General features: G+C 45.4%; 1 protein-coding gene across 2 annotated transcripts in view; it reads right to left on the reverse strand.

Moving 5' to 3' along the window:
- Positions 1-26,831, reverse strand: part of oxct1a (3-oxoacid CoA transferase 1a) — a 437,799-nt gene that overhangs the window by 99,856 nt on the left and 311,112 nt on the right. For both annotated transcript variants that reach the window (XM_072515595.1, XM_072515594.1), the window contains exon 11: positions 183-277. In XM_072515595.1, the coding sequence (XP_072371696.1) occupies positions 183-277 (95 nt within the window). The remainder of the gene's footprint in view (positions 1-182; positions 278-26,831) is intronic.

Here is a 26,831-nt window from a genome sequence, read left to right on the forward strand (position 1 = left end):
CACGTTGAGGAGCTGGAAAATAGCGACCATGCCAGCAATCTCCACATCCCATAATATTTCCTGACAGTCACACAGTGGCTTTGATTTACATCCTCCGACCAGTCTGCCCAGTCAGGTTAGTATTTGAAACACAAAGCTCACACTGTGACCCCCATTCTCCCCGCTGCCACTGCAGTTCTTACCAAACCCAGAACGCCATTCTCGCTCTGTAAGTGTACGGTGATGTCACGTCGGATGAAGTTGCTCGCCAACATTGGCATTCCAATGCCCAGGTTTGCTGGAATGTTGCAGTTAAGTCTAATACACAAAAATATCAGAACACGCACAGTAATCAACTCTAATCTGGTACCGTACAGTTCATGTATGAGTGAGTGAGTGTCATTACCAATGTGTGAGTGAGTGTCATTAACAATGTGAGAGTGAGTGTGTGTCGTTACCAATGTGTGAGTGAGTGTCGTTACCAATGTGTGAGAGAGTGTCGTTACCAATGTGTGTGTGAGTGTGTGTCATTACCAATGTGTGAGTGAGTGTGTGTCGTTACCAATGTGTGAGTGAGTGTCATTACCAATGTGTGAGTGAGTGTGTGTCATTACCAATGTGTGAGTGAGTGTGTGTCGTTACCAATGTGTGAGTGAGTGTCGTTACCAATGTGTGAGTGAGTGAGTGTCGTTACCAATGTGTGTGTGAGTGAGTGTCGTTACCAATGTGAGTGTGTGTCGTTACCAATGTGTGAGTGAGTGAGTGTCGTTACCAATGTGTGAGTGAGTGTCGTTACCAATGTGTGTGTGTGTGAGTGTCGTTACCAATGTGAGTGTGTGTCGTTACCAATGTGTGAGTGAGTGAGTGTCGTTACCAATGTGTGAGTGAGTGTCGTTACCAATGTGTGAGTGAGTGTCGTTACCAATGTGTGTGTGAGTGAGTGTCGTTACCAATGTGTGAGTGAGTGTCGTTACCAATGTGTGTGTGAGTGTCGTTACCAATGTGTGGGTGTGTGAGTGTCGTTACCAATGTGTGAGTGAGTGAGTGTCGTTACCAATGTGTGAGTGAGTGTCGTTACCAATGTGTGAGTGAGTGTCGTTACCAATGTGTGAGTGAGTGTCGTTACCAATGTGTGTGTGAGTGAGTGTCGTTACCAATGTGTGAGTGAGTGTCGTTACCAATGTGTGTGTGAGTGTCGTTACCAATGTGTGGGTGTGTGAGTGTCGTTACCAATGTGTGAGTGAGTGTCGTTACCAATGTGTGAGTGAGTGAGTGTCGTTACCAATGTGTGAGTGAGTGAGTGTCGTTACCAATGTGTGAGTGAGTGAGTGTCGTTACCAATGTGTGAGTGAGTGTTGTTACCAATGTGAGTGTGTGTCGTTACCAATGTGTGAGTGAGTGAGTGTCGTTACCAATGTGTGAGTGAGTGTCGTTACCAATGTGTGTGTGAGTGAGTGTCGTTACCAATGTGTGTGTGAGTGTCGTTACCAATGTGTGAGTGAGTGTCATTACCAATGTGTGAGTGAGTGTCGTTACCAATGTGTGTGTGAGTGAGTGTCGTTACCAATGTGTGTGTGAGTGAGTGTCGTTACCAATGTGTGAGTGAGTGTCGTTACCAATGTGTGAGTGAGTGAGTGTCGTTACCAATGTGTGAGTGAGTGAGTGTCGTTACCAATGTGTGTGTGAGTGTCGTTACCAATGTGTGAGTGAGTGAGTGTCGTTACCAATGTGTGAGTGAGTGTCGTTACCAATGTGTGAGTGAGTGTCGTTACCAATGTGTGAGTGAGTGAGTGTCGTTACCAATGTGTGAGTGAGTGTGTGTCATTACCAATGTGTGAGTGAATGAGTGTCGTTACCAATGTGTGAGTGAGTGTGTGTCATTACCAATGTGTGAGTGAATGAGTGTCGTTACCAATGTGTGAGTGAGTGAGTGTCGTTACCAATGTGTGAGTGAGTGTCGTTACCAATGTGTGTGTGTGTGAGTGTCGTTACCAATGTGTGAGTGAGTGAGTGTCGTTACCAATGTGTGAGTGAGTGTGTGTCATTACCAATGTGTGAGTGAGTGTCGTTACCAATGTGTGAGTGAGTGTGTGTCGTTACCAATGTGTGAGTGAGTGTCATTACCAATGTGTGAGTGAGTGTCATTACCAATGTGTGTGAGTGAGTGTCGTTAGCAATGTGTGTGTGAGTGTCGTTACCAATGTGTGAGTGAGTGTCGTTACCAATGTGTGAGTGAGTGTCGTTACCAATGTGTGAGTGAGTGTCGTTACCAATGTGTGAGTGAGTGAGTGTCGTTACCAATGTGTGAGTGAGTGTCATTACCAATGTGTGAGTGAGTGTCATTACCAATGTGTGAGTGAGTGAGTGTCGTTAGCAATGTGTGTGTGAGTGTCGTTACCAATGTGTGAGTGAGTGTCGTTACCAATGTGTGAGTGAGTGTCGTTACCAATGTGTGAGTGAGTGTCGTTACCAATGTGTGAGTGAGTGTGTGTCGTTACCAATGTGTGAGTGAGTGTCATTACCAATGTGTGAGTGAGTGTCATTACCAATGTGTGAGTGAGTGAGTGTCGTTAGCAATGTGTGAGTGAGTGTCATTACCAATGTGTGAGTGAGTGTCGTTACCAATGTGTGTGTGAGTGAGTGTCGTTACCAATGTGTGAGTGAGTGTGTGTCGTTACCAATGTGTGAGTGAGTGTCATTACCAATGTGTGAGTGAGTGTCATTACCAATGTGTGAGTGAGTGAGTGTCGTTAGCAATGTGTGTGTGAGTGTCGTTACCAATGTGTGAGTGAGTGTCGTTACCAATGTGTGAGTGAGTGTCGTTACCAATGTGTGAGTGAGTGTGTGTCGTTACCAATGTGTGAGTGAGTGTCATTACCAATGTGTGAGTGAGTGTCATTACCAATGTGTGTGTGAGTGAGTGTCGTTACCAATGTGTGAGTGAGTGTCGTTACCAATGTGTGAGTGAGTGTGTGTCATTACCAATGTGTGAGTGAGTGAGTGTCGTTACCAATGTGTGTGTGAGTGTCGTTACCAATGTGAGTGTGTGTCGTTACCAATGTGTGTGTGAGTGAGTGTCGTTACCAATGTGTGAGTGAGTGTCGTTACCAATGTGTGTGTGAGTGAGTGTCGTTACCAATGTGTGAGTGAGTGTCGTTACCAATGTGAGTGTGTGTCGTTACCAATGTGTGTGTGAGTGAGTGTCGTTACCAATGTGTGAGTGAGTGTGTGTCGTTACCAATGTGTGAGTGAGTGTCATTACCAATGTGTGAGTGAGTGTCATTACCAATGTGTGAGTGAGTGAGTGTCGTTACCAATGTGTGAGTGAGTGTGTGTCGTTACCAATGTGTGAGTGAGTGTCATTACCAATGTGTGAGTGAGTGAGTGTCGTTACCAATGTGTGAGTGAGTGAGTGTCGTTACCAATGTGTGTGTGAGTGAGTGTCGTTACCAATGTGTGAGTGAGTGAGTGTCGTTACCAATGTGTGTGTGTGTGTCGTTACCAATGTGAGTGTGTGTCGTTACCAATGTGTGAGTGAGTGTCGTTACCAATGTGTGAGTGAGTGAGTGTCGTTACCAATGTGTGAGTGAGTGTTGTTACCAATGTGTGTGTGAGTGAGTGTCGTTCCCAATGTGTGAGTGAGTGTCGTTACCAATGTGTGAGTGAGTGTCGTTACCAATGTGTGAGTGAGTGAGTGTCGTTACCAATGTGTGTGTGAATGTCGTTACCAATGTGTGAGTGAGTGTCATTACCAATGTGTGAGTGAGTGTCATTACCAATGTGTGAGTGAGTGTCGTTACCAATGTGAGTGTGTGTCGTTACCAATGTGTGAGTGAGTGTCATTACCAATGTGTGAGTGAGTGAGTGTCGTTACCAATGTGTGAGTGAGTGAGTGTCATTACCAATGTGTGAGTGAGTGTCATTACCAATGTGTGAGTGAGTGTGTGTCATTACCAATGTGTGAGTGAGTGAGTGTCGTTACCAATGTGTGTGTGAGTGTCGTTACCAATGTGTGAGTGAGTGTCATTACCAATGTGTGAGTGAGTGTCGTTACCAATGTGAGTGTGTGTCGTTACCAATGTGTGAGTGAGTGTCATTACCAATGTGTGAGTGAGTGAGTGTCGTTACCAATGTGTGAGTGAGTGAGTGTCATTACCAATGTGTGAGTGAGTGTCATTACCAATGTGTGAGTGAGTGTGTGTCATTACCAATGTGTGAGTGTGTGTCATTACCAATGTGTGAGTGAGTGTCGTTACCAATGTGTGAGTGAGTGTCGTTACCAATGTGTGTGTGAGTGAGTGTCGTTACCAATGTGTGTGTGAGTGTCGTTACCAATGTGTGAGTGTGTGTCGTTACCAATGTGTGAGTGAGTGAGTGTCGTTACCAATGTGTGAGTGAGTGTGTGTCGTTACCAATGTGTGTGTGTGTGAGTGTCGTTACCAATGTGTGTGTGTGTGAGTGTCGTTACCAATGTGTGTGTGAGTGTCGTTACCAATGTGTGAGTGAGTGTCATTACCAATGTGTGAGTGAGTGTCGTTACCAATGTGTGAGTGAGTGAGTGTCGTTACCAATGTGTGTGTGTGTGAGTGTCGTTACCAATGTGTGTGTGTGTGAGTGTCGTTACCAATGTGTGTGTGAGTGTCGTTACCAATGTGTGAGTGAGTGTCATTACCAATGTGTGAGTGAGTGTCGTTACCAATGTGTGAGTGAGTGTCGTTACCAATGTGTGAGTGAGTGTCGTTACCAATGTGTGTGTGTGTGAGTGTCGTTACCAATGTGTGTGTGTGTGTCGTTACCAATGTGTGAGTGAGTGTCGTTACCAATGTGTGAGTGAGTGTCGTTACCAATGTGTGTGTGAGTGTCGTTACCAATGTGTGAGTGAGTGTCGTTACCAATGTGTGAGTGAGTGTCGTTACCAATGTGTGAGTGAGTGAGTGTCGTTACCAATGTGTGTGTGAGTGTCGTTACCAATGTGTGAGTGAGTGTCGTTACCAATGTGTGAGTGAGTGTCGTTACCAATGTGTGAGTGAGTGAGTGTCGTTACCAATGTGTGTGTGAGTGTCGTTACCAATGTGTGTGTGAGTGTCGTTACCAATGTGTGAGTGAGTGAGTGTCGTTACCAATGTGTGTGTGAGTGTCGTTACCAATGTGTGAGTGAGTGTCGTTACCAATGTGAGTGTGAGTGAGTGTCGTTACCAATGTGTGAGTGAGTGAGTGTCGTTACCAATGTGTGAGTGAGTGTCGTTACCAATGTGTGAGTGAGTGTCATTACCAATGTGTGAGTGAGTGTCGTTACCAATGTGTGAGTGAGTGTCGTTACCAATGTGTGTGTGAGTGTCGTTACCAATGTGTGAGTGAGTGAGTGTCGTTACCAATGTGTGTGTGAGTGTCGTTACCAATGTGTGAGTGAGTGTCGTTACCAATGTGTGAGTGAGTGTCGTTACCAATGTGTGTGTGAGTGTCGTTACCAATGTGTGAGTGAGTGTTGTTACCAATGTGTGAGTGAGTGAGTGTCGTTACCAATGTGTGAGTGAGTGTCGTTACCAATGTGTGTGTGAGTGAGTGTCATTACCAATGTGTGAGTGAGTGTCGTTACCAATGTGTGTGTGAGTGTTGTTACCAATGTGTGAGTGAGTGTCGTTACCAATGTGTGAGTGAGTGTTGTTACCAATGTGTGAGTGAGTGTCGTTACCAATGTGTGAGTGAGTGTCGTTACCAATGTGTGAGTGAGTGTCGTTACCAATGTGAGTGTGAGTGAGTGTCGTTACCAATGTGTGTGTGAGTGAGTGTCATTACCAATGTGTGAGTGAGTGTCGTTACCAATGTGTGTGTGTGTGTCATTACCAATGTGTGAGTGAGTGTCGTTACCAATGTGTGTGTGAGTGTCGTTACCAATGTGTGTGTGAGTGTTGTTACCAATGTGTTCGTGAGTGTCGTTACCAATGTGAGTGAGTGTCGTTACCAATGTGTGAGTGAGTGTCGTTACCAATGTGTGAGTGAGTGAGTGTCGTTACCAATGTGTGAGTGAGTGTCGTTACCAATGTGTGAGTGAGTGTCATTACCAATGTGTGAGTGAGTGTCATTACCAATGTGTGAGTGAGTGTGTGTCATTACCAATGTGTGAGTGAGTGAGTGTCATTACCAATGTGTGAGTGAGTGTCATTACCAATGTGTGAGTGAGTGAGTGTCATTACCAATGTGTGAGTGAGTGTCGTTACCAATGTGTGAGTGAGTGAGTGTCGTTACCAATGTGTGTGTGAGTGTCGTTACCAATGTGTGAGTGAGTGAGTGTCGTTACCAATGTGTGAGTGAGTGAGTGTCATTACCAATGTGTGAGTGAGTGTCATTACCAATGTGTGTGTGAGTGAGTGTCGTTACCAATGTGTGAGTGAGTGAGTGTCATTACCAATGAGTGAGTGAGTGTCATTACCAATGTGTGAGTGAGTGTCGTTACCAATGTGTGAGTGAGTGTCGTTACCAATGTGTGAGTGAGTGTCGTTACCAATGTGTGAGTGAGTGAGTGTCGTTACCAATGTGTGTGTGTGTGAGTGTCGTTACCAATGTGTGTGTGAGTGTCGTTACCAATGTGTGAGTGAGTGTCATTACCAATGTGTGAGTGAGTGTGTGTCATTACCAATGTGTGAGTGAGTGTGTGTCATTACCAATGTGTGAGTGAGTGAGTGTCGTTACCAATGTGTGTGTGAGTGTCGTTACCAATGTGTGAGTGAGTGAGTGTCGTTACCAATGTGTGGGTGAGTGAGTGTCGTTACCAATGTGTGTGTGAGTGAGTGTCGTTACCAATGTGTGAGTGAGTGTCGTTACCAATGTGTGAGTGAGTGAGTGTCGTTACCAATGTGTGTGTGAGTGAGTGTCGTTACCAATGTGTGTGAGTGAGTGTCGTTACCAATGTGTGTGTGAGTGTCGTTACCAATGTGTGAGTGGGTGTCGTTACCAATGTGTGAGTGAGTGTCGTTACCAATGTGTGTGTGAGTGAGTGTCGTTACCAATGTGAGTGTGTGTCGTTACCAATGTGTGTGTGAGTGAGTGTCGTTACCAATGTGTGAGTGAGTGTCGTTACCAATGTGTGTGTGAGTGAGTGTCGTTACCAATGTGAGTGTGTGTCGTTACCAATGTGTGTGTGAGTGTCGTTACCAATGTGTGAGTGGGTGTCGTTACCAATGTGTGAGTGAGTGTCGTTACCAATGTGTGTGTGAGTGAGTGTCGTTACCAATGTGTGAGTGAGTGTCGTTACCAATGTGTGTGTGAGTGAGTGTCGTTACCAATGTGTGGGTGAGTGAGTGTCGTTACCAATGTGTGAGTGAGTGAGTGTCGTTACCAATGTGTGTGTGAGTGAGTGTCGTTACCAATGTGTGTGTGAGTGAGTGTCGTTACCAATGTGTGAGTGAGTGAGTGTCGTTACCAATGTGTGAGTGAGTGAGTGTCGTTACCAATGTGTGAGTGAGTGTGTGTCGTTACCAATGTGTGAGTGAGTGTCGTTACCAATGTGTGAGTGAGTGTCGTTACCAATGTGTGAGTGAGTGTGTGTCGTTACCAATGTGTGTGTGAGTGAGTGTCGTTACCAATGTGTGTGTGAGTGAGTGTCGTTACCAATGTGTGAGTGAGTGTCGTTACCAATGTGTGAGTGAGTGTCGTTACCAATGTGAGTGAGTGTCGTTACCAATGTGTGAGTGAGTGAGTGTCGTTACCAATGTGTGAGTGAGTGAGTGTCGTTACCAATGTGTGAGTGAGTGAGTGTCGTTACCAATGTGTGTGTGAGTGAGTGTCGTTACCAATGTGTGAGTGAGTGTCGTTACCAATGTGTGTGTGAGTGTCGTTACCAATGTGTGTGTGAGTGTCGTTACCAATGTGTGAGTGAGTGTCGTTACCAATGTGTGAGTGAGTGTCGTTACCAATGTGAGTGTGAGTGAGTGTCGTTACCAATGTGTGTGTGAGTGAGTGTCATTACCAATGTGTGAGTGAGTGTGTGTCATTACCAATGTGTGAGTGAGTGTCATTACCAATGTGTGTGTGAGTGTCGTTACCAATGTGTGAGTGAGTGTCATTACTAATGTGTGAGTGAGTGTCGTTACCAATGTGTGAGTGAGTGTCATTACCAATGTGTGAGTGAGTGAGTGTCGTTACCAATGTGTGAGTGAGTGAGTGAGTGTCGTTACCAATGTGTGAGTGAGTGTCGTTACCAATGTGTGTGTGAGTGTCGTTACCAATGTGTGAGTGAGTGTCATTACCAATGTGTGAGTGAGTGAGTGTCGTTACCAATGTGTGAGTGAGTGTCGTTACCAATGTGTGAGTGAGTGTCGTTACCAATGTGTGTGTGAGTGTCGTTACCAATGTGTGAGTGAGTGAGTGTCGTTACCAATGTGTGGGTGAGTGTCGTTACCAATGTGTGAGTGAGTGTCGTTACCAATGTGTGTGTGAGTGTCGTTACCAATGTGTGAGTGAGTGAGTGTCGTTACCAATGTGTGGGTGAGTGTCGTTACCAATGTGTGAGTGAGTGAGTGTCGTTACCAATGTGTGAGTGAGTGAGTGAGTGTCGTTACCAATGTGTGAGTGAGTGTCATTACCAATGTGTGTGTGAGTGTCGTTACCAATGTGTGAGTGAGTGTCGTTACCAATGTGTGGGTGAGTGAGTGTCATTACCAATGTGTGAGTGAGTGTCGTTACCAATGTGTGAGTGAGTGAGTGTCGTTACCAATGTGTGAGTGAGTGTCGTTACCAATGTGTGGGTGAGTGAGTGTCATTACCAATGTGTGTGTGAGTGTCGTTACCAATGTGTGAGTGAGTGAGTGTCGTTACCAATGTGTGAGTGAGTGTCGTTACCAATGTGTGGGTGAGTGAGTGTCATTACCAATGTGTGTGTGAGTGTCGTTACCAATGTGTGAGTGAGTGAGTGTCGTTACCAATGTGTGAGTGAGTGTCGTTACCAATGTGTGTGTGAGTGTGTGTCATTACCAATGTGTGTGTGAGTGTCGTGACCAATGTGTGAGTGAGTGTCGTTACCAATGTGTGGGTGAGTGAGTGTCGTTACCAATGTGTGAGTGAGTGTCGTTACCAATGTGTGAGTGAGTGAGTGTCGTTACCAATGTGTGAGTGAGTGAGTGTCGTTACCAATGTGTGAGTGAGTGAGTGTCGTTACCAATGTGTGAGTGAGTGAGTGTCGTTACCAATGTGTGAGTGAGTGGGTGACGTTACCAATGTGTGTGTGAGTGTCGTTACCAATGTGTGGGTGAGTGTCGTTACCAATGTGTGAGTGAGTGTGTGTCGTTACCAATGTGTGAGTGAGTGTCGTTACCAATGTGTGAGTGAGTGAGTGTCGTTACAAATGTGTGAGTGTCGTTACCAATGTGTGAGTGAGTGAGTGTCGTTACCAATGTGTGAGTGAGTGAGTGTCGTTACAAATGTGTGAGTGTCGTTACCAATGTGTGAGTGAGTGAGTGTCGTTACCAATGTGTGAGTGTCGTTACCAATGTGTGTGTGAGTGAGTGTCGTTACCAATGTGTGAGTGTCGTTACCAATGTGTGAGTGAGTGTGTGTCGTTACCAATGTGTGGGTGCGTGAGTGTCGTTACCAATGTGTGAGTGAGTGTGTGTCGTTACCAATGTGTGAGTGAGTGTCATTACAAATGTGTGTGTGAGTGTCGTTACCAATGTGTGAGTGAGTGTCATTACCAATGTGTGTGTGAGTGTGTGTCGTTACCAATGTGTGAGTGAGTGTCGTTACCAATGTGTGTGTGAGTGTCGTTACCAATGTGTGAGTGAGTGTCATTACCAATGTGTGTGTGAGTGTGTGTCGTTACCAATGTGTGAGTGAGTGTCGTTACCAATGTGTGTGTGAGTGTGTGTCGTTACCAATGTGTGAGTGAGTGTCATTACCAATGTGTGAGTGAGTGAGTGTCGTTACCAATGTGTAAGTGAGTGTCGTTACCAATGTGTGAGTGAGTGTCGTTACCAATGTGTGTGTGAGTGTTGTTACCAATGTGTGAGTGAGTGTGTGTCGTTACCAATGTGTGTGTGAGTGAGTGTCGTTACCAATGTGTGAGTGAGTGTGTGTCGTTACCAATGCGTGAGTGAGTGAGTGTCGTTACCAATGTGTGAGTGAGTATGTGTCGTTACCAATGTGTGTGTGAGTGTTGTTACCAATGTGTGAGTGAGTGTGTGTCGTTACCAATGTGTGAGTGAGTGAGTGTCGTTACCAATGTGTGAGTGAGTGTCGTTACCAATGTGTGAGTGTGTGTCGTTACCAATGTGTGTGTGTGTCGTTACCAATGTGTGAGTGAGTGTGTGTCGTTACCAATGTGTGTGTGAGTGTTGTTACCAATGTGTGAGTGAGTGTGTGTCGTTACCAATGTGTGAGTGAGTGTCATTACCAATGTGTGAGTGAGTGTCGTTACCAATGTGTGTGTGTGTCGTTACCAATGTGTGAGTGAGTGTCATTACCAATGTGTGAGTGTGTGTCGTTACCAATGTGTGTGTGTGTCGTTACCAATGTGTGAGTGAGTGTGTGTCGTTACCAATGTGTGTGTGAGTGTTGTTACCAATGTGTGAGTGAGTGTGTGTCGTTACCAATGTGTGAGTGAGTGTCGTTACCAATGTGTGAGTGAGTGAGTGTCGTTACCAATGTGTGAGTGAGTGTCGTTACCAATGTGTGTGTGAGTGAGTGTCGTTACCAATGTGTGAGTGAGTGTCGTTACCAATGTGTGAGTGAGTGTCGTTACCAATGTGTGAGTGAGTGAGTGTCGTTACCAATGTGTGTGTGAGTGTCGTTACCAATGTGTGAGTGAGTGTCGTTACCAATGTGTGAGTGAGTGTCGTTACCAATGTGTGTGTGAGTGTCGTTACCAATGTGTGAGTGAGTGTCGTTACCAATGTGTGAGTGAGTGAGTGTCGTTACCAATGTGTGTGTGAGTGTCGTTACCAATGTGTGAGTGAGTGTCGTTACCAATGTGAGTGTGAGTGAGTGTCGTTACCAATGTGTGAGTGAGTGAGTGTCGTTACCAATGTGTGAGTGAGTGTCGTTACCAATGTGTGAGTGAGTGTCATTACCAATGTGTGAGTGAGTGTCGTTACCAATGTGTGAGTGAGTGTCGTTACCAATGTGTGTGTGAGTGTCGTTACCAATGTGTGAGTGAGTGTCGTTACCAATGTGTGTGTGAGTGAGTGTCGTTACCAATGTGTGAGTGAGTGTCGTTACCAATGTGTGAGTGAGTGGGTGTCGTTACCAATGTGTGTGTGAGTGTCGTTACCAATGTGTGAGTGAGTGTCGTTACCAATGTGTGAGTGAGTGTCGTTACCAATGTGTGTGTGAGTGTCGTTACCAATGTGTGAGTGAGTGTTGTTACCAATGTGTGAGTGAGTGTCGTTACCAATGTGTGAGTGAGTGTCGTTACCAATGTGTGAGTGAGTGTTGTTACCAATGTGTGAGTGAGTGTCGTTACCAATGTGTGAGTGAGTGTCGTTACCAATGTGTGAGTGAGTGAGTGTCGTTACCAATGTGTGTGTGTGTGTCATTACCAATGTGTGAGTGAGTGAGTGTCGTTACCAATGTGTGAGTGAGTGTCGTTACCAATGTGTGAGTGAGTGTCGTTACCAATGTGTGTGTGAGTGAGTGTCATTACCAATGTGTGAGTGAGTGTCGTTACCAATGTGTGTGTGAGTGTCGTTACCAATGTGTGTGTGTGTGTCATTACCAATGTGTGAGTGAGTGAGTGTCGTTACCAATGTGTGGGTGAGTGTCGTTACCAATGTGTGTGTGTGTGTCATTACCAATGTGTGAGTGAGTGTCGTTACCAATGTGTGTGTGAGTGTCGTTACCAATGTGTGAGTGAGTGAGTGTCGTTACCAATGTGTGAGTGAGTGTCGTTACCAATGTGTGAGTGAGTGTCGTTACCAATGTGTGAGTGAGTGAGTGTCGTTACCAATGTGTGAGTGAGTGTCGTTACCAATGTGTGAGTGAGTGTCATTACCAATGTGTGAGTGAGTGTCGTTACCAATGTGTGTGTGAGTGTCATTACCAATGTGTGAGTGAGTGTGTGTCATTACCAATGTGTGAGTGAGTGTCGTTACCAATGTGTGAGTGAGTGTCATTACCAATGTGTGAGTGAGTGAGTGTCATTACCAATGAGTGAGTGAGTGTCATTACCAATGTGTGAGTGAGTGTCGTTACCAATGTGTGAGTGAGTGAGTGTCGTTACCAATGTGTGTGTGAGTGTCGTTACCAATGTGTGAGTGAGTGAGTGTCATTACCAATGAGTGAGTGAGTGTCATTACCAATGTGTGAGTGAGTGTCGTTACCAATGTGTGAGTGAGTGAGTGTCGTTACCAATGTGTGTGTGAGTGTCGTTACCAATGTGTGAGTGAGTGAGTGTCGTTACCAATGTGTGAGTGAGTGAGTGTCATTACCAATGTGTGAGTGAGTGTCATTACCAATGTGTGAGTGAGTGAGTGTCGTTACCAATGTGAGTGTGAGTGAGTGTTGTTACCAATGAGTGAGTGAGTGTCATTACCAATGTGTGAGTGAGTGTCGTTACCAATGTGTGAGTGAGTGAGTGTCGTTACCAATGTGTGAGTGAGTGTCGTTACCAATGTGTGAGTGAGTGTCATTACCAATGTGTGAGTGAGTGTGTGTCATTACCAATGTGTGAGTGAGTGTGTGTCATTACCAATGTGTGAGTGAGTGTCGTTACCAATGTGTGGGTGAGTGAGTGTCGTTACCAATGTGTGTGTGAGTGAGTGTCGTTACCAATGTGTGAGTGAGTGAGTGTCGTTACCAATGTGTGTGTGAGTGTCGTTACCAATGTGTGTGTGAGTGTCGTTACCAATGTGTGAGTGGGTGTCGTTACCAATGTGTGAGTGAGTGTCGTTACCAATGTGTGTGTGAGTGAGTGTCGTTACCAATGTGAGTGTGTGTCGTTACCAATGTGTGTGTGAGTGAGTGTCGTTACCAATGTGTGAGTGAGTGTCGTTACCAATGTGTGAGTGAGTGAGTGTCGTTACCAATGTGTGAGTGAGTGTCGTTACCAATGTGTGTGTGAGTGTCGTTACCAATGTGTGTGTGAGTGTCGTTACCAATGTGTGAGTGAGTGTCGTTACCAATGTGTGAGTGAGTGTCGTTACCAATGTGAGTGTGAGTGAGTGTCGTTACCAATGTGTGTGTGAGTGAGTGTCATTACCAATGTGTGAGTGAGTGTCGTTACCAATGTGTGAGTGAGTGTCATTACCAATGTGTGTGTGAGTGTCGTTACCAATGTGTGTGTGAGTGTCATTACTAATGTGTGAGTGAGTGTCGTTACCAATGTGTGAGTGAGTGTCATTACCAATGTGTGAGTGAGTGTCGTTACCAATGTGTGAGTGAGTGTCGTTACCAATGTGTGAGTGAGTGTCATTACCAATGTGTGTGTGAGTGTCGTTACCAATGTGTGAGTGAGTGTCATTACTAATGTGTGAGTGAGTGTCGTTACCAATGTGTGAGTGAGTGAGTGTCGTTACCAATGTGTGAGTGAGTGAGTGTCGTTACCAATGTGTGTGTGAGTGTGTGTCGTTACCAATGTGTGTGTGTGTCATTACCAATGTGTGAGTGAGTGTCGTTAGCAATGTGTGTGTGAGTGTCGTTACCAATGTGTGAGTGAGTGTCATTACCAATGTGTGAGTGAGTGTGTGTCATTACCAATGTGTGAGTGAGTGTCGTTACCAATGTGTGAGTGTGTGTCATTACCAATGTGTGAGTGAGTGTCGTTACCAATGTGTGGGTGAGTGAGTGTCGTTACCAATGTGTGTGTGAGTGAGTGTCGTTACCAATGTGTGTGTGAGTGTCGTTACCAATGTGTGAGTGAGTGTCATTACCAATGTGTGAGTGAGTGAGTGTCGTTACCAATGTGTGTGTGAGTGTCATTACCAATGTGTGTGTGAGTGTCGTTACCAATGTGTGAGTGAGTGTGTGTCGTTACCAATGTGTGTGTGTGTCATTACCAATGTGTGAGTGAGTGTCGTTACCAATGTGTGAGGGAGTGTCATTACCAATGTGTGTGTGTGTCATTACCAATGTGTGAGTGAGTGTCGTTACCAATGTGTGAGTGAGTGTCATTACCAATGTGTGAGTGAGTGTGTGTCATTACCAATGTGTGAGTGAGTGTCGTTACCAATGTGTGAGTGTGTGTCATTACCAATGTGTGAGTGAGTGTCGTTACCAATGTGTGGGTGAGTGAGTGTCGTTACCAATGTGTGTGTGAGTGAGTGTCGTTACCAATGTGTGTGTGAGTGTCGTTACCAATGTGTGAGTGAGTGTCATTACCAATGTGTGAGTGAGTGAGTGTCGTTACCAATGTGTGTGTGAGTGTCATTACCAATGTGTGAGTGAGTGTCATTACCAATGTGTGAGTGAGTGTCATTACCAATGTGTGAGTGAGTGTGTGTCATTACCAATGTGTGAGTGAGTGTCGTTACCAATGTGTGAGTGTGTGTCATTACCAATGAGTGAGTGAGTGTCGTTACCAATGTGTGTGTGAGTGAGTGTCGTTACCAATGTGTGTGTGAGTGTCGTTACCAATGTGTGAGTGAGTGTCATTACCAATGTGTGAGTGAGTGAGTGTCGTTACCAATGTGTGTGTGAGTGTCATTACCAATGTGTGTGTGAGTGTCGTTACCAATGTGTGTGTGAGTGTCGTTACCAATGTGTGAGTGAGTGTCGTTACCAATGTGTGTGTGAGTGTCATTACCAATGTGTGAGTGAGTGAGTGTCGTTACCAATGTGTGTGTGAGTGAGTGTCGTTACCAATGTGTGTGTGAGTGAGTGTCGTTACCAATGTGTGAGTGAGTGAGTGTCGTTACCAATGTGTGTGTGAGTGTCATTACCAATGTGTGTGTGAGTGTCGTTACCAATGTGTGTGTGAGTGTCGTTACCAATGTGTGAGTGAGTGTCGTTACCAATGTGTGAGTGAGTGTCATTACCAATGTGTGAGTGAGTGTCGTTACCAATGTGTGAGTGAGTGTCATTACCAATGTGTGAGTGAGTGTCGTTACCAATGTGTGAGTGAGTGTCGTTACCAATGTGTGAGTGAGTGTCGTTACCAATGTGTGTGTGAGTGTCGTTACCAATGTGTGAGTGAGTGAGTGTCGTTACCAATGTGTGTGTGAGTGTCGTTACCAATGTGTGTGTGAGTGTCATTACCAATGTGTGTGTGTGTGTCGTTACCAATGTGTGTGTGAGTGTCATTACCAATGTGTGTGTGAGTGTCGTTACCAATGTGTGAGTGAGTGCCGTTACCAATGTGTGTGTGAGTGTCATTACCAATGTGTGAGTGAGTGAGTGTCGTTACCAATGTGTGAGTGAGTGAGTGTCGTTACCAATGTGTGGGTGAGTGAGTGTCATTACCAATGTGTGTGTGAGTGTCGTTACCAATGTGTGAGTGAGTGAGTGTCGTTACCAATGTGTGGGTGAGTGTCGTTACCAATGTGTGAGTGAGTGAGTGTCGTTACCAATGTGTGAGTGAGTGAGTGAGTGTCGTTACCAATGTGTGAGTGAGTGAGTGTCGTTACCAATGTGTGAGTGAGTGAGTGTCGTTACCAATGTGTGGGTGAGTGAGTGTCATTACCAATGTGTGTGTGAGTGTCGTTACCAATGTGTGAGTGAGTGAGTGTCGTTACCAATGTGTGGGTGAGTGTCGTTACCAATGTGTGAGTGAGTGAGTGTCGTTACCAATGTGTGAGTGAGTGAGTGAGTGTCGTTACCAATGTGTGAGTGAGTGTCGTTACCAATGTGTGAGTGAGTGTCATTACCAATGTGTGTGTGAGTGTCGTTACCAATGTGTGAGTGAGTGTCGTTACCAATGTGTGGGTGAGTGAGTGTCGTTACCAATGTGTGAGTGAGTGTCGTTACCAATGTGTGAGTGAGTGAGTGTCGTTACCAATGTGTGAGTGAGTGTCGTTACCAATGTGTGTGTGAGTGTCGTTACCAATGTGTGAGTGAGTGTCATTACCAATGTGTGAGTGAGTGTCGTTACCAATGTGTGAGTGAGTGAGTGTCGTTACCAATGTGTGAGTGAGTGTCGTTACCAATGTGTGGGTGAGTGAGTGTCATTACCAATGTGTGTGTGAGTGTCGTTACCAATGTGTGAGTGAGTGAGTGTCGTTACCAATGTGTGAGTGAGTGTCGTTACCAATGTGTGGGTGAGTGAGTGTCATTACCAATGTGTGTGTGAGTGTCGTTACCAATGTGTGAGTGAGTGAGTGTCGTTACCAATGTGTGAGTGAGTGTCGTTACCAATGTGTGTGTGAGTGTGTGTCATTACCAATGTGTGTGTGAGTGTCGTGACCAATGTGTGAGTGAGTGTCGTTACCAATGTGTGGGTGAGTGAGTGTCGTTACCAATGTGTGAGTGAGTGTCGTTACCAATGTGTGAGTGAGTGAGTGTCGTTACCAATGTGTGAGTGAGTGAGTGTCGTTACCAATGTGTGAGTGAGTGAGTGTCGTTACCAATGTGTGAGTGAGTGAGTGTCGTTACCAATGTGTGAGTGAGTGGGTGACGTTACCAATGTGTGTGTGAGTGTCGTTACCAATGTGTGGGTGAGTGTCGTTACCAATGTGTGAGTGAGTGTGTGTCGTTACCAATGTGTGAGTGAGTGTCGTTACCAATGTGTGAGTGAGTGAGTGTCGTTACAAATGTGTGAGTGTCGTTACCAATGTGTGAGTGAGTGAGTGTCGTTACCAATGTGTGAGTGAGTGAGTGTCGTTACAAATGTGTGAGTGTCGTTACCAATGTGTGAGTGAGTGTCATTACCAATGTGTGAGTGAGTGAGTGTCGTTACCAATGTGTAAGTGAGTGTCGTTACCAATGTGTGAGTGAGTGTCGTTACCAATGTGTGTGTGAGTGTTGTTACCAATGTGTGAGTGAGTGTGTGTCGTTACCAATGTGTGTGTGAGTGAGTGTCGTTACCAATGTGTGAGTGAGTGTGTGTCGTTACCAATGCGTGAGTGAGTGAGTGTCGTTACCAATGTGTGAGTGAGTATGTGTCGTTACCAATGTGTGTGTGAGTGTTGTTACCAATGTGTGAGTGAGTGTGTGTCGTTACCAATGTGTGAGTGAGTGAGTGTCGTTACCAATGTGTGAGTGAGTGTCGTTACCAATGTGTGAGTGTGTGTCGTTACCAATGTGTGTGTGTGTCGTTACCAATGTGTGAGTGAGTGTGTGTCGTTACCAATGTGTGTGTGAGTGTTGTTACCAATGTGTGAGTGAGTGTGTGTCGTTACCAATGTGTGAGTGAGTGTCATTACCAATGTGTGAGTGAGTGTCGTTACCAATGTGTGTGTGTGTCGTTACCAATGTGTGAGTGAGTGTCATTACCAATGTGTGAGTGTGTGTCGTTACCAATGTGTGTGTGTGTCGTTACCAATGTGTGAGTGAGTGTGTGTCGTTACCAATGTGTGTGTGAGTGTTGTTACCAATGTGTGAGTGAGTGTGTGTCGTTACCAATGTGTGAGTGAGTGTCATTACCAATGTGTGAGTGAGTGAGTGTCGTTACCAATGTGTGAGTGAGTGAGTGTCGTTACCAATGTGTGAGTGAGTGAGTGTCGTTACCAATGTGTGAGTGTGTCGTTACCAATGTGTGAGTGAGTGTCGTTACCAATGTGTGTGTGAGTGTCGTTACCAATGTGTGTGTGAGTGAGTGTCGTTACCAATGTGTGTGTGAGTGTCGTTACCAATGTGTGTGTGAGTGAGTGTCGTTACCAATGTGTGTGTGAGTGAGTGTCGTTACCAATGTGTGAGTGAGTGTCGTTACCAATGTGTGAGTGAGTGTCGTTACAAATGTGTGTGTGAGTGTCGTTACCAATGTGTGTGTGTCATTACCAATGTGTGTGTGAGTGTCGTTACCAATGTGTGTGTGTGTGTGTCGTTACCAATGTGTGTGTGAGTGTCGTTACCAATGTGTGTGTGTCATTACCAATGTGTGTGTGAGTGTCGTTACCAATGTGTGTGTGAGTGAGTGTCGTTACCAATGTGTGAGTGAGTGAGTGTCGTTACCAATGTGTGAGTGAGTGTCATTACCAATGTGTGTGTGAGTGTGTGTCGTTACCAATGTGTGAGTGAGTGTGTGTCGTTACCAATGTGTGAGTGAGTGTCATTACCAATGTGTGTGTGAGTGTCGTTACCAATGTGTGAGTGAGTGTCGTTACCAATGTGTGAGTGAGTGTCGTTACCAATGTGTGTGTGAGTGTCGTTACCAATGTGTGAGTGAGTGAGTGTCGTTACCAATGTGTGAGTGAGTGAGTGTCGTTACCAATGTGTGTGTGAGTGTCGTTACCAATGTGTGAGTGAGTGTCGTTACCAATGTGTGTGAGTGTCGTTACCAATGTGTGAGTGAGTGTCGTTACCAATGTGTGAGTGAGTGTCGTTACCAATGTGTGAGTGAGTGTTGTTACCAATGTGTGAGTGAGTGTCGTTACCAATGTGTGAGTGAGTGAGTGTCGTTACCAATGTGTGTGTGAGTGTCGTTACCAATGTGTGTGTGTGTGAGTGTCATTACCAATGTGTGAGTGAGTGAGTGTCGTTACCAATGTGTGTGTGAGTGTCGTTACCAATGTGTGTGTGAGTGTCGTTACCAATGTGTGTGTGAGTGTGTGTCGTTACCAATGTGTGAGTGAGTGTCATTACCAATGTGTGTGTGAGTGTCGTTACCAATGTGTAAGTGAGTGTCGTTACCAATGTGTGTGAGTGTCATTACCAATGTGTGAGTGAGTGAGTGTCGTTACCAATGTGTGAGTGAGTGTCGTTACCAATGTGTGAGTGAGTGTCGTTACCAATGTGTGTGTGAGTGTTGTTACCTATGTGTGAGTGAGTGTCGTTACCAATGTGTGTGTGAGTGAGTGTCGTTACCAATGTGTGAGTGAGTGTGTGTCGTTACCAATGTGTGAGTGTGTGTCGTTACCAATGTGTGTGTGAGTGAGTGTCATTACCAATGTGTGAGTGAGTGAGTGTCGTTACCAATGTGTGAGTGAGTATGTGTCGTTACCAATGTGTGTGTGAGTGTTGTTACCAATGTGTGAGTGAGTGTGTGTCGTTACCAATGTGTGAGTGAGTGAGTGTCGTTACCAATGTGTGAGTAAGTGTCGTTACCAATGTGTGAGTGTGTGTCGTTACCAATGTGTGTGTGAGTGAGTGTCGTTACCAATGTGTGAGTGAGTGTGTGTCGTTACCAATGTGTGAGTGTGTGTCGTTACCAATGTGTGTGTGAGTGAGTGTCATTACCAATGTGTGAGTGAGTGAGTGTCGTTACCAATGTGTGAGTGAGTATGTGTCGTTACCAATGTGTGTGTGAGTGTTGTTACCAATGTGTGAGTGAGTGTGTGTCGTTACCAATGTGTGAGTGAGTGAGTGTCGTTACCAATGTGTGAGTAAGTGTCGTTACCAATGTGTGAGTGTGTGTCGTTACCAATGTGTGTGTCTCGTTACCAATGTGTGAGTGAGTGTGTGTCGTTACCAATGTGTGTGTGAGTGTTGTTACCAATGTGTGAGTGAGTGTGTGTCGTTACCAATGTGTGAGTGAGTGTCATTACCAATGTGTGTGTGTGTGTCGTTACCAATGTGTGTGTGAGTGTCGTTACCAATGTGTGTGTGTCATTACCAATGTGTGTGTGAGTGTCGTTACCAATGTGTGAGTGTGTGTCGTTAGCAATGTGTGTGTGAGTGAGTGTCGTTACCAATGTGTGAGTGAGTGAGTGTCGTTACCAATGTGTGAGTGAGTGAGTGTCGTTACCAATGTGTGAGTGAGTGTCGTTACCAATGTGTGTGTGAGTGTCATTACCAATGTGTGAGTGAGTGTCGGTACCAATGTGTGAGTGAGTGTCGTTACCAATGTGTGAGTGAGTGTCGTTACCAATGTGTGAGTGAGTGAGTGTCGTTACCAATGTGTGAGTGAGTGAGTGTCGTTACCAATGTGTGAGTGAGTGTCATTACCAATGTGTGTGTGAGTGTCATTACCAATGTGTGGGTGAGTGTCGGTACCAATGTGTGAGTGAGTGTCGTTACCAATGTGTGTGTGTGTGTGTGTCGTTACCAATGTGTGAGTGAGTGTCATTACCAATGTGTGTGTGTGTCGTTACCAATGTGTGGGTGAGTGTCGTGAGCAATGTCTGTGTGAGTGAGTGTCGTTACCAATGTGTGAGTGAGTGTCGTTACCAATGTGTGTGTAAGTGTTGTTACCAATGTGTGAGTGAGTGTGTGTCGTTACCAATGTGTGAGTGAGTGTCATAACCAATGTGTGAGTGAGTGTCATTACCAATGTGTGAGTGAGTGTCGTTACCAATGTGTGAGTGAGTGTCGTTACCAATGTGTGAGTGAGTGTCATTACCAATGTGTGAGTGAGTGTGTGTCGTTACCAATGTGTGAGTGAGTGTCGTTACCAATGTGTGAGTGAGTGAGTGTCGTTACCAATGTGTGTGTGAGTGAGTGTCGTTACCAATGTGAGTGTGTGTCGTTACCAATGTGTGAGTGAGTGTCGTTACCAATGTGTGTGTGAGTGTCGTTACCAATGTGTGAGTGAGTGTCGTTACCAATGTGAGTGTGTGTCGTTACCAATGTGTGTGTGAGTGAGTGTCGTTACCAATGTGTGTGTGAGTGAGTGTCGTTACCAATGTGTGTGTGAGTGTCGTTACCAATGTGTGAGTGAGTGTCATTACCAATGTGTGAGTGAGTGTGTGTCGTTACCAATGTGTGTGTGAGTGTCATTACCAATGTGTGTGTGAGTGTCATTACCAATGTGTGTGTGTGTGAGTGTCGTTACCAATGTGTGTGTGAGTGTCATTACCAATGTGTGAGTGAGTGTCATTACAAATGTGTGTGTGTGTGAGTGTCGTTACCAATGTGTGTGTGAGTGTCATTACCAATGTGTGAGTGAGTGTCATTACAAATGTGTGTGTGTGTGAGTGTCGTTACCAATGTGTGTGTGAGTGTCATTACCAATGTGTGAGTGAGTGTGTGTCGTTACCAATGTGTGAGTGAGTGAGTGTCGTTACCAATGTGTGTGTGAGTGTCGTTACCAATCTGTGAGTGAGTGTCATTACCAATGTGTGAGTGAGTGTGTGTCATTACCAATGTGTGAGTGAGTGTCGTTACCAATGTGTGTGTGAGTGTCGTTACCAATGTGTGAGTGAGTGTCGTTACCAATGTGAGTGTGTGTCGTTACCAATGTGTGTGTGAGTGAGTGTCGTTACCAATGTGTGTGTGAGTGAGTGTCGTTACCAATGTGTGAGTGAGTGTCGTTACCAATGTGTGTGTGAGTGTGTGTCGTTACCAATGTGTGTGTGAGTGAGTGTCGTTACCAATGTGTGTGTGAGTGAGTGTCGTTACCAATGTGTGAGTGAGTGAGTGTCGTTACCAATGTGTGAGTGAGTGTGTGTCGTTACCAATGTGTGTGTGAGTGAGTGTCGTTACCAATGTGTGAGTGAGTGTGTGTCGTTACCAATGTGTGAGTGAGTGAGTGTCGTTACCAATGAGTGAGTGAGTGTCGTTACCAATGTGTGTGTGAGTGTCGTTACCAATGTGTGAGTGAGTGTCGTTACCAATGTGTGAGTGAGTGTCGTTACCAATGTGTGAGTGAGTGTCGTTACCAATGTGTGAGTGAGTGTCGTTACCAATGTGTGTGTGAGTGTCGTTACCAATGTGTGTGTGAGTGTCGTTACCAATGTGTGTGTGAGTGAGTGTCGTTACCAATGTGTGTGTGAGTGTCGTTACCAATGTGTGTGTGAGTGTCGTTACCAATGTGTGAGTGAGTGTCGTTACCAATGTGTGAGTGAGTGTCGTTACCAATGTGTGTGTGAGTGAGTGTCGTTACCAATGTGTGAGTGAGTGTCGTTACCAATGTGTGTGTGAGTGAGTGTCGTTACCAATGTGTGTGTGTGTGAGTGTCGTTACCAATGTGTGTGTGAGTGTCGTTACCAATGTGTGAGTGAGTGTCGTTACCAATGTGTGAGTGAGTGAGTGTCGTTACCAATGTGTGAGTGAGTGTGTGTCGTTACCAATGTGTGTGTGAGTGAGTGTCGTTACCAATGTGTGTGTGAGTGAGTGTCGTTACCAATGTGTGAGTGAGTGAGTGTCGTTACCAATGTGTGAGTGAGTGAGTGTCGTTACCAATGTGTGTGTGAGTGTCGTTACCAATGTGTGTGTGAGTGAGTGTCGTTACCAATGTGTGTGTGAGTGTCATTACCAATGTGTGTGTGAGTGTGTGTCGTTACCAATGTGTGAGTGAGTGTCGTTACCAATGTGTGAGTGAGTGAGTGTCATTACCAATGTGTGAGTGAGTGTCGTTACCAATGTGTGAGTGAGTGTGTGTCGTTACCAATGAGTGAGTGAGTGTCGTTACCAATGTGTGAGTGAGTGAGTGTCGTTACCAATGTGTGAGTGAGTGTCGTTACCAATGTGTGAGTGAGTGTCGTTACCAATGTGTGAGTGAGTGTCGTTACCAATGTGTGTGTGAGTGTCGTTACCAATGTGTGAGTGAGTGAGTGTCGTTACCAATGTGTGTGTGAGTGTGTGTCGTTACCAATGAGTGAGTGAGTGTCGTTACCAATGTGTGAGTGAGTGAGTGTCGTTACCAATGTGTGAGTGAGTGAGTGTCGTTACCAATGTGTGTGTGTGTCGTTACCAATGTGTGAGTGAGTGTCGTTACCAATGTGTGGGTGAGTGAGTGTCATTACCAATGTGTGTGTGAGTGTCGTTACCAATGTGTGGGTGAGTGAGTGTCGTTACCAATGTGTGGGTGAGTGAGTGTCATTACCAATGTGTGTGTGAGTGTCGTTACCAATGTGTGAGTGAGTGTCGTTACCAATGTGTGAGTGAGTGTCGTTACCAATGTGTGGGTGAGTGAGTGTCGTTACCAATGTGTGTGTGAGTGTCGTTACCAATGTGTGGGTGAGTGTCGTTACCAATGTGTGAGTGAGTGTGTGTCGTTACCAATGTGTGAGTGAGTGTCGTTACCAATGTGTGAGTGAGTGAGTGTCGTTACAAATGTGTGAGTGTCGTTACCAATGTGTGAGTGAGTGTCGTTACCAATGTGTGAGTGAGTGTCGTTACCAATGTGTGAGTGAGTGAGTGTCGTTACAAATGTGTGAGTGTCGTTACCAATGTGTGAGTGAGTGAGTGTCGTTACCAATGTGTGAGTGAGTGAGTGTCGTTACCAATGTGTGAGTGAGTGAGTGTCGTTACCAATGTGTGAGTGGGTGTCGTTACCAATGTGTGTGTGAGTGTCGTTACCAATGTGTGAGTGAGTGTCGTTACCAATGTGTGGGTGCGTGAGTGTCGTTACCAATGTGTGAGTGAGTGTGTGTCGTTACCAATGTGTGAGTGTGTGTCATTACCAATGTGTGTGTGAGTGTGTGTCGTTACCAATGTGTGAGTGAGTGTCGTTACCAATGTGTGTGTGAGTGTGTGTCGTTACCAATGTGTGAGTGAGTGTCATTACCAATGTGTGAGTGAGTGTCGTTACCAATGTGTGAGTGAGTGTTGTTACCAATGTGTGAGTGAGTGAGTGTCGTTACCAATGTGTGTGTGAGTGTCGTTACCAATGTGTAAGTGAGTGTCGTTACCAATGTGTGAGTGAGTGTCGTTACCAATGTGTGTGTGAGTGTTGTTACCAATGTGTGAGTGAGTGTCATTACCAATGTGAGTGTGTGTCGTTACCAATGTGTGTGTGAGTGAGTGTCGTTACCAATGTGTGAGTGAGTGTGTGTCGTTACCAATGCGTGAGTGAGTGAGTGTCGTTACCAATGTGTGAGTGAGTATGTGTCGTTACCAATGTGTGTGTGAGTGTTGTTACCAATGTGTGAGTGAGTGTGTGTCGTTACCAATGTGTGAGTGAGTGAGTGTCGTTACCAATGTGTGAGTGAGTGTCGTTACCAATGTGTGAGTGTGTGTCGTTACCAATGTGTGTGTGTGTCGTTACCAATGTGTGAGTGAGTGTGTGTCGTTACCAATGTGTGTGTGAGTGTTGTTACCAATGTGTGAGTGAGTGTGTGTCGTTACCAATGTGTGAGTGAGTGTCATTACCAATGTGTGTGTGAGTGTCGTTACCAATGTGTGAGTGAGTGTCATTACCAATGTGTGAGTGAGTGAGTGTCGTTACCAATGTGTGAGTGAGTGTCGTTACCAATGTGTGAGTGTGTGTCGTTACCAATGTGTGTGTGTGTCGTTACCAATGTGTGAGTGAGTGTGTGTCGTTACCAATGTGTGTGTGAGTGTTGTTACCAATGTGTGAGTGAGTGTGTGTCGTTACCAATGTGTGAGTGAGTGTCATTACCAATGTGTGTGTGAGTGTCGTTACCAATGTGTGAGTGAGTGTCGTTACCAATGTGTGAGTGAGTGAGTGTCGTTACCAATGTGTGAGTGAGTGAGTGTCGTTACCAATGTGTGTGTGAGTGTCGTTACCAATGTGTGTGTGAGTGAGTGTCGTTACCAATGTGTGAGTGAGTGAGTGTCGTTACCAATGTGTGAGTGAGTGTGTGTCGTTACCAATGTGTGAGTGTGTGTCATTACCAATGTGTGTGTGAGTGTGTGTCGTTACCAATGTGTGAGTGAGTGTCGTTACCAATGTGTGTGTGAGTGTGTGTCGTTACCAATGTGTGAGTGAGTGTCATTACCAATGTGTGTGTGAGTGTCGTTACCAATGTGTAAGTGAGTGTCGTTACCAATGTGTGAGTGAGTGTCGTTACCAATGTGTGTGTGAGTGTTGTTACCTATGTGTGAGTGAGTGTGTGTCGTTACCAATGTGTGTGTGAGTGAGTGTCGTTACCAATGTGTGAGTGAGTGTGTGTCGTTACCAATGTGTGAGTGTGTGTCGTTACCAATGTGTGTGTGAGTGAGTGTCGTTACCAATGTGTGAGTGAGTATGTGTCGTTACCAATGTGTGTGTGAGTGTTGTTACCAATGTGTGAGTGAGTGTGTGTCGTTACCAATGTGTGAGTGAGTGAGTGTCGTTACCAATGTGTGAGTAAGTGTCGTTACCAATGTGTGAGTGTGTGTCGTTACCAATGTGTGTGTCTCGTTACCAATGTGTGAGTGAGTGTGTGTCGTTACCAATGTGTGTGTGAGTGTTGTTACCAATGTGTGAGTGAGTGTGTGTCGTTACCAATGTGTGAGTGAGTGTCATTACCAATGTGTGTGTGAGTGTCGTTACCAATGTGTGTGTGAGTGTCGTTACCAATGTGTGTGTGTCATTACCAATGTGTGTGTGAGTGTCGTTACCAATGTGTGAGTGTGTGTCGTTAGCAATGTGTGTGTGAGTGAGTGTCGTTACCAATGTGTGAGTGAGTGAGTGTCGTTACCAATGTGTGAGTGAGTGTCGTTACCAATGTGTGTGTGAGTGTCATTACCAATGTGTGAGTGAGTGTCGGTACCAATGTGTGAGTGAGTGTCATTACCAATGTGTGAGTGAGTGAGTGTCGTTACCAATGTGTGAGTGAGTGAGTGTCGTTACCAATGTGTGAGTGAGTGTCGTTACCACTGTGTGAGTGAGTGTCATTACCAATGTGTGTGTGAGTGTCATTACCAATGTGTGGGTGAGTGTCGGTACCAATGTGTGAGTGAGTGTCGTTACCAATGTGTGTGTGTGTGTGTGTCGTTACCAATGTGTGAGTGAGTGTCATTACCAATGTGTGTGTGTGTCGTTACCAATGTGTGGGTGAGTGTCGTGAGCAATGTCTGTGTGAGTGAGTGTCGTTACCAATGTGTGAGTGAGTGTCGTTACCAATGTGTGTGTAAGTGTTGTTACCAATGTGTGAGTGAGTGTGTGTCGTTACCAATGTGTGAGTGAGTGAGTGTCGTTACCAATGTGTGAGTGAGTGTGTGTCGTTAGCAATGTGTGTGTGAGTGAGTGTCGTTACCAATGTGTGAGTGAGTGTCGTTACCAATGTGTGAGTGAGTGAGTGTCGTTACCAATGTGTGAGTGGGTGTCGTTACCAATGTGTGAGTGAGTGAGTGTCGTTACCAATGTGTGTGTGAGTGTGTGTCGTTAGCAATGTGTGAGTGAGTGTCATTACCAATGTGTGAGTGTGTGTCGTTAGCAATGTGTGAGTGAGTGAGTGTCGTTAGCAATGTGTGTGTGAGTGAGTGTCGTTACCAATGTGTGTGTGAGTGTCGTTACCAATGTGTGAGTGTGTGTCATTACCAATGTGTGTGTGAGTGTGTGTCGTTACCAATGTGTGAGTGAGTGTCGTTACCAATGTGTGTGTGAGTGTCGTTACCAATGTGTGTGTGAGTGAGTGTCGTTACCAATGTGTGAGTGAGTGTCGTTACCAATGTGTGAGTGAGTGAGTGTCGTTACCAATGTGTGAGTGAGTGTCGTTACCAATGTGTGAGTGAGTGAGTGTCGTTACCAATGTGTGAGTGAGTGTCGTTACCAATGTGTAAGTGAGTGTCATTACCAATGTGTGTGTGAGTGTGTGTCGTTACCAATGTGTGAGTGAGTGTCGTTACCAATGTGTGAGTGAGTGTCGTTACCAATGTGTGTGTGAGTGTGTGTCGTTACCAATGTGTGAGTGAGTGTCGTTACCAATGTGTGAGTGAGTGTCGTTACCAATGTGTGAGTGAGTGTCGTTACCAATGTGTGAGTGAGTGAGTGTCGTTACCAATGTGTGAGTGAGTGTCGTTACCAATGTGTGAGTGAGTGAGTGTCGTTACCAATGTGTGTGTGAGTGTCGTTACCAATGTGTAAGTGAGTGTCATTACCAATGTGTGTGTGAGTGTCGTTACCAATGTGTAAGTGAGTGTCGTTACCAATGTGTAAGTGAGTGTCGTTACCAATGTGTAAGTGAGTGTCATTACCAATGTGTGTGTGAGTGTGTGTCGTTACCAAT

Source organism: Scyliorhinus torazame, chromosome 9 (genome assembly GCF_047496885.1).
Source record: "Scyliorhinus torazame isolate Kashiwa2021f chromosome 9, sScyTor2.1, whole genome shotgun sequence".
Taxonomy (NCBI): Eukaryota; Metazoa; Chordata; class Chondrichthyes; order Carcharhiniformes; family Scyliorhinidae; genus Scyliorhinus; species Scyliorhinus torazame.